Genomic DNA, 7738 nt, shown 5'->3' with positions numbered 1-7738 from the left:
AGCTCACCCTCACCTGCAGCGTCGTCCGTGCACAATTCCTTGCCCCCTCCTGTTCTCTCTCTCTTTTCAAATGAGCATCGTGCACAACTTGACCTACTGGTACAGGTCTTCGAGCCAGTGGCCACACCGCACAATATTTAATTCCTATTCCGGAGTATCCACACAGCCTGTGTGAAGCTAGCTGAAACAAAGCAAAGCAACACGAGCACAGCAAGCAGCCAAGCACTCAACTCATCACCCGAAGCAGAGTTTAAATTCCAGATCCCAAGCTCCAAAATTTCCACACCCCGAAAAGCCCACAATAAAACCCCCCTGTCTCTCTCAGACTCACACACACACATCCTGCCTTCCTCAGTCCTCACTCGGTCACTCCCCCCAAGAAGAGAAGCCAAGCCAAACCTGCCAAAGACGACATTTTTCATGGACGCCGGCGCAGCAACCGCCGCCCGGGAGCGCCCGGCGCCGCCCTCGCCGGTGCCGGTGCCGCAGGCGTCGCCGGACCCGTCCAACCCCTTCCCCACCACGTTCGTGCAGGCCGACACCACCTCCTTCAAGCAGGTGGTCCAGATCCTGACCGGCACTCCGGAGACCGCGGCGGCCGCGGCGTCGGGCGGGACGCAGGCGTCGCCGCCGGCCCCGCAGAAGGCGGCGCCGGCGCCCCCGGGCCCCAAGAAGCCGGCTTTCAAGCTCTACGAGCGGCGGAGCAGCATGAGGAGCCTCAAGATGCTCTGCCCCCTGCTCCCGGCCGCCGCCGCCTTCGCCGCCGCGGGCGGCTCCGCCGGCGCCGGATTCTCCCCGCGTGGGTTCTCGCCGCGCGGGCTCGAGGTGCTGTCGCCCAGCATGCTGGATCTCCCGTCGCTCGCGCTCGGGAGCCCCGTCACGCCGCTGCCGCCGCTGCCGGGCTCCCAGGAGGCCGCCGCCGCCGAGGACCGCGCCATCGCCGAGAAGGGGTTCTACCTCCACCCGTCCCCGCGCGGCAATGCCGGCGCCGGCGCCGACCTGCAGCCGCCTCCCAGGCTGCTCCCGCTCTTCCCCGTGCAGTCGCCGTCGCCGACCGGCCGGTCGTGAGTCCGTGTGACGGCATCTTGGCTTCCCCCCTCCCCTTGCTCTAGGCTGGCCTGCTCGGTACGCTCTGCTGCTTGTCGCGGCGCTCCTCAAGCTGGAGGCCGACCCGATCTGCGGATGATTTGCTCCTACCTCTCGTCAGCTCTGGGACGATGTTTCCTGTATCTTCAGTCCCCATGTTGTAATCTTGGTGTTTGTAACAGTGATTCGGCGCATAAGAGAGGGATTAATTGATCACCGAATTCCAGTGCTCTTGCTAGTCCCTGATGAACTGTATGTAGCAGATTTTAGCTTGGCATTTTCACCTTTCCTTGCTTTATCCATGTGCTTGCTTTTGACATGGTTTGGTGGGGGCAAGCTTGTAGATGAAGCTGTCAAAACTCAGCTCGGCGTGAGCCAAGCCAAGTGGACACTGAAGTTGACATTGTCTATTGCAGGTAAAACATCAAAAGAGAGAAAAAAAAGAAAATGGTGGACATGGACCAAGTGGCTAGAACTGAGAACTAGACTGACTGGTTTTACATGTCTACAGAGGTTTGGTTAGAGAAAGGTGTCATTTCTATCAGATGAAACACTAAACAGTGGGGGTGGATGCCACTGAAACTCAGACAGTGGATAAACTGATCAAGTAGGCGGTCAGTCCAGTGGTTGATCAGAACAGGAGGGCCCCTTGTTTGGAGAGAGTGGCGGCAGCTTATTATGCCTATCCAGGGAATGGAACGGAAGAAGGCAGACATGCTCGGAACAGAGCACCCAATAATTGCCGCCCTCTTTCTACCGAAAATCTGCTTCGAACCTGAAGCGGTAACATTTTCGATCTTGCGTTGGACCCTGGCATAGTAGATAGAACAACAAGAGGGGGGGGCCACCCCTATTAAAGGCGGCATCTTTTTTCGTAGTAGAGGGAAACCAAAGCGAAATGCCCTGCATATATTTTTCTCATCATGTTGGCTACTGCTACTGGTGGTGGTGGAGGAGGAGGAAGGGGAGGGAGTGGAATATGGGAGTGATCAAAAGGAGTAGAAAGACAATGCTGTTCCGGTGGTGGAGTGGTGAGCTCCACCATTCGCACTGGGGCAGTATTATTTTTTTGTTGTTGAGAAAATAGATATGAATCGGAGCAAAAGCTAGCAGCTTTTGAGGCAAAGCTGGGATTTTTTTTCTTTGTGTGTTTTTTTTTTTTTGGAGGGGAGAGGAGGAAACTTGTGAATGTGTTGAGGCATGAGAGCTAGTGAGAGTGACCCACTTCAGTGCCTACTCCATCAGCCCATCATGCAGCGCATACTCCTGCATGATGGATATGGATCCTGTAGCAGCAGCGGGGAGCTCAGCTCAGCTTGCCTGCTCTGGCTTGTCAGGCTAATGAGCGCCTACCCGTCAGGGCTCATCAGATCTGTTGCCCTCACACAGACATCCACTGGCAACTGGGGACAGGGTCGCCAGCAGGTCACGGTCACGGTCACTCACCCCCTTGGTGGATCCATGCATCTGCTCATCAGATTTCAGTTTCATCAGTGGCTTCCTGCAGAGAGATGTTTTCGTCGTCCTCCAACTCAGCCTTTCGCGTTTTGCTGAGAGCGTGGGCTGAAACGACGCGAAGTAGCGGTTAAGACGTTACGTTTCGATCCAAGTAAAGCTGAGTGAAATCGAGCGCTTTTTTGTCAATCGCTGAGGAAAAGGAGACGCTAACTGGTCCTCACGCGTTCTTTCTCTTCTCTGTGGAAAAAAAAAAGAATTCAAGGTAGTACTGACTATTTTGCGACACGTTGTAAGGTAGTGCTCTCCGTCCTCTTGGTACTTGGTAGTCAGGAATCAGGGCCGTCCCGGCATAAATGGAGGCCCTGTTCGTAATTATAGATTGGGCCTACTAAGTAGAAAAAAATAGACTAGCAAAACTTCCAATGCCTCTAGGAAACCTATTTCCCTGTACCTTTTGAAGGAAGAAATCAGCCCTTCCACTTTATCAATAGCAACATCTATAAGCATATCCTTTGTTTGCAAGTGTTTGCTTATTACTAAGTTAATAGCATATAATACTTCATACCAAATGACAATTGATACTATAAATTTGTACTCTCCAAGTTCATTATCTGCCAAACCTGTTACCTTCATTGCTATTTTTTACATCGTTATCAATATCAGATAATGAATATGAGTTTCTTCGTTTGTAATACGACGAACGTGCTCTTGAATAACCGGGTTAAATTCAGCCAACATCTCTACCAAACCTAAAAAATCTCATTGTTATCATCATACAGTTTGCTATTAGTACCACGAAATGCTAAATTATGCTTGGCAATCAATTTTACAATGCCAACACTTCTGAACAAAAACTTTTCTCCACTGGTCCTTTTCTTTCTCAAGTTGACCCTGAGCAATTTTATCAATTGCCCGGTCCTTTTGCAATCTACTACGCAACTCATATGGAGTAGTCGTATTCAAAACATGATCAGCACTTGGCTCGTGCTCTTTAATTGTACTACCAAGATGTATCCAATCATTGAACCCTTAATTTACCAATTGACCTTTTCGACATCCTTTTGTAAGTAATTTACAACCATCGAAGCTCGAAGGGAGAAGAACATATGTAGCGAAGCCCCACGTACCGTTTGGAGGAATAAGAACTGTTGGAGTTGGAGGGAGAACAACCATGCGGAGTTGTTAGGGGGGACTGATCGAGGGGAGCGAGGTCCACCGTCATCATCTTCAGGCAGGCCCACTTCTAGCCAGATCAAAGAGGCAGGCAGTCTAAGCGGATTCAAAATTATTTGCAGGGTGTGTGGAAATTACCTAGTTTTGGAGTTTGAGTATGAAAAAAATTTATAGAGTTAGACAACAACTCAGGAATGTAATAAGATGTATTTTTTTCGAAGGAAAAAAGAGAAAAAGAATAACAGGGAGGATAACCGGCAGGCCTACTCCTACAGAAGATGACATGCACTATGAGTTAAAACCTGTCGAGATCACAGTCACCGCGCATGCATGCTGACACGGTTTCACTGACGGCGGCACGCTTGCGCAGCTAGCAGCGCCGTGCACAACGAAAAGCGCCGCCGCCGACGACGACGCTGACGCGACGGCCAATATATATAGCTGCGGCCGGCAGGTGTGTAACGTGATGTCCGCTTTGCATGCATGGCTTTGGCCTTCGCAGGTCAGAGCCTCTGCAGGCCGGAAGCAGAAGAACACAGCATGAACATGAACAATGCATTATTGTACTGCATGCACGTACGTACCGTACTCCGACCGATCCGTAGAATACAAGTGCAGGCGCCACGGCATGCATGCATTATTGTACAGTTGTACATCGACCCGCAGATCATCTCGGTGCTCCGCGCCAACGGCACGTCCGGCCTGGAGGTCGCGCTGCGGGACGGCGCCTGGGCCTCCGTCCCGCTCGACGGGGACGCCTTCTTCGTCAACGTCGGCGACACCCTGCAGTTTGTACTGCATGCTAGCTAATATAAACTGGTCGTGCTATCAATGGCTGCTAGTAATTAAAATTGGTCGGAATGATCGCGAGATGGATCGAGCCGGTGCTGTTACACGATTTATTAACGACGACGGGCATCTGATCCGGCGGGTTTCCCATTCCATCGCAGCCAAATGAGGGGACAGAAAACACCCTGCAAAGGCAAACCAAAGCTCTGTCCTTTCCACAGGACACCCATCCACATCTTCTTGCAGCATATATAGTGCATTGCTGCGTGCTGATGCGCCGTGATGCGATGCGATGTATCCACCGGCCAGAATCTACAGTATGTCAGTATCAACCCACAACAGCGAGATGAATGCACGCAGAAACTCGACAAGAGAGCTACCACCCTTTAGAAGTCTTAGCTTTAATTTGTACCGACTTTTACTGATTCTATTAATTACAGCTACATCAAACTTTTAGATCGGGATAGACATCATCTTTTGGTGTTCTATGTTTGAGACAATTGTGATTATACCCTTCATGGACCTTGTAATTGTGACTTTACCCCCGTTTTTTCAACCTTGTGATTTTACCCTTCTATTTTGAAAACAAAGCCGCTAGTGAAAATCAGAATTAGTGATTAAAATTTTAAAAATGTGAAAACAAACGAATGAAAAGTCCAAACTAGCCTTCTTCTTTTCTTAGAGACGCAACCCAACAAGGGTAAAAATCACAATTACATAATATAATGTCGAATAAAATCATAATAAATCGCATAGGCATTTTTTTTCTTTGAGCACCAGGTTTAACATCGTCAACTGCACTGCATGCATGTAACGACGACTTGTTTTCAAAACAAAGAGTTAAAATCACAAAGTTAAAAAACGATGAATAAAATCACATTTTGCAAAGCCAGAGAAGGGTATTATCACAAATGCCCTTTTATGTTTTAGGTTTGCATAAACCTCATCTAAAATAGAGTGCATACATTAACCGCTAAATTAGGCCAGACTAGTTTTAAGAGACCCATGATTAGCTTTGGCCCAATTGAAGACAAACTTTATAATGTCCCTAGAATAACATGACCAACTGTAGGTCGATATAAATGAACCGTCGTGTAGTGAAAATACTCCTTTTCATTAAAAAAAATTCAACCTCATTATTATATTTAGGCTTGTTGATCGACCTAGGACAGTTGACCGATTTCTTTACCTTGATGGGGTCTCTTGGGGTTGAGAACTTCATGGCTCCTTTACTAGCTCTCATGTAAATCTCTAGGATTAGTTGCCCTAGCAAGTGTGATCCTCGCTGCATTATTTATTTTGTGGCTTTGACTAGATGATGTGTAATTGTTCTTTGCGTCAACAATGTACATATATCATTTGAACATTTTTTTTCTGAATTATCTCAAAAATTTGTATTGTAGGAGAAGGACCCGAGAGAGTATAGCCCTCGTACACCTAACAGTTGAGCAGGAGGCAGCTGTCAGCACCAGCCAATCAACGAGTTCTGGGCCGGGCCTGCGTATCCAACAGAACAAGAAGCATACCATGGCCCACCATTAGCAGAGAAGAATATTGGGCCAGTCCTGAAGACTTACCGGATGTCAACGTGTTCTATGCGCACTCTCTTGACGTTACTTGTAAAATTCTTTTAATAACAGGAAGAAAAAAAAAAGGCCAACTAAACTTTATAAGGCAGAGAGATCTGAAAACAAACGTTTTAGTTTAAACTCTGTTATTTAAGATTTGTTCACGTGGTTGTACGAAAGCAACGTGCGGGATCTGAGGTCGTAAGGTTGAATTCTCGCGGCCTCACGTGGTGGCTACTGGCTACGTTTAGGAGAGATTGCTGTTTTTTTAGTCGATTTATGAACTTCTAAAAGATTTCCTAGAGGCGGTCGACGTAGAAACCGTTGTTTTTTCAAGACTAAGACACACATGTAGAGTGGCTCTGTCTAGAAGTCATGTGTACAATAGCAGTGGGGTGAACTGGCTTGTTTAGGAGCAAAGCGTAACGAAGTGAACATTGGGTGGGGTCTAGAATCCCTTACTACTATTCGAGATTTAATTCGTCTCGCTAAACGATAGGGCGAGATGAGTCTAAAATCGCTAATTTAATAATTCAGGGTAGAATAAAAGAGAGGACTATATATATATATATATATATATATTGTCCTACCCAAACGGAGTTTGTTGGGCTGGGCCACGACGTCTCGAAGCCCTAGATCGGTCCACATTTCCTCATAGTTGTTAGCACACGGAGGGTTTAAACTTTGAAGTTTCATTAATAATAATCTGTGTTTGTTTTGGCGGGTCACGTATTCTGGAACTGTCAAGATCCATCAGTCGTCTTTTTGGCACAGCCTGCACTGCAGACTAGTTGACGGCCATTTGAGGCGAGACAGGGGCCATAGAAGAACGGCTCTCGGCGAGGTGAGATGGTAAGGGAAAAGCCAAAGTCAAACGGAGGAGCTGGGATCTCGAGTGGCATGAACCTTGAGGGCTTGAGGTGTGTGTGTGTATGAACGATGAAGCACGAATCTCTCTGGATAAGAGTCTGGCCAGGCTGCTGAGCTCCGAGCCCCAACAGTTTTGGGGATCCCTAAAACAAAGCATCGTACTACTGTACTATGGTTGAGCAACTGATTAGAGGACATCGTATGATTGAGCAATTAATTAAGGATCATGTGACTGTCAGGCAGAATCACTCCCTACACACACAGAGACAAAAACAAAACAAAAAAAAACTTGCTTTTAACAGGACCCCTACCGAACAGGCCACAAAAATATGTGTATTTTTGGGAGGAGGAGGAGGAGGAGAAATCCAATGGTTTCAGTTTCCAAAGAAAACCCCAACCAGAACAAAAGATGCTCGAGCGGATTAAAAAGAAAATGCATTATTAGTACAAAGCGTGAGAAGGGACAACAACATAAATCCTAGCCATGGTGGATCCCTACCTAAGCTAAGCAGCGGCAATAATAAGCGTAAAGAATGTGGAAAAGGAGAGGTCAGGAGAACCAAAAGAAACTTTTTTCCACCTCTCCTGTGATCGTGATGAAAAGCTTGGCATTCTGCAGTCCCTCCCCCCCCCCCCCCCACACACACACACACACTCTCCACTCCACAACAGAAACACAGCAGCCAGCCAGCTTCCCATTCCACTCGGCCATTGACTCTGGAATCTCACCGCACGTCGCACCCTTCAAATTCTCTGTATTTACACACCAATGCCCTCGCCTGCCTGCGCTTCCG

The 7738-nt window shown here is 47.9% G+C and overlaps 1 protein-coding gene across 1 annotated transcript; it reads left to right on the top strand.

Annotated features, from left to right (window-relative positions):
- Nucleotides 1-335: 335 nt before the first annotated feature.
- On the top strand, nucleotides 336-1307 carry LOC100284623 (DNA-binding WRKY). The gene has a single exon (NM_001157518.2). It carries the CDS (start codon nucleotides 421-423, stop codon nucleotides 1066-1068), a length of 648 nt encoding a protein of 215 aa, NP_001150990.1. The 5' UTR covers nucleotides 336-420; the 3' UTR covers nucleotides 1069-1307.
- The last annotated feature ends 6431 nt before the right edge of the window (nucleotides 1308-7738 follow it).

This window comes from Zea mays, chromosome 3 (genome assembly GCF_902167145.1).
Source record: "Zea mays cultivar B73 chromosome 3, Zm-B73-REFERENCE-NAM-5.0, whole genome shotgun sequence".
NCBI classification, from domain to species: domain Eukaryota; kingdom Viridiplantae; phylum Streptophyta; class Magnoliopsida; order Poales; family Poaceae; genus Zea; species Zea mays.
Note: the sequence above shows the minus strand (reverse complement) of the source record. Positions and strands in the feature narration are given on the sequence as shown.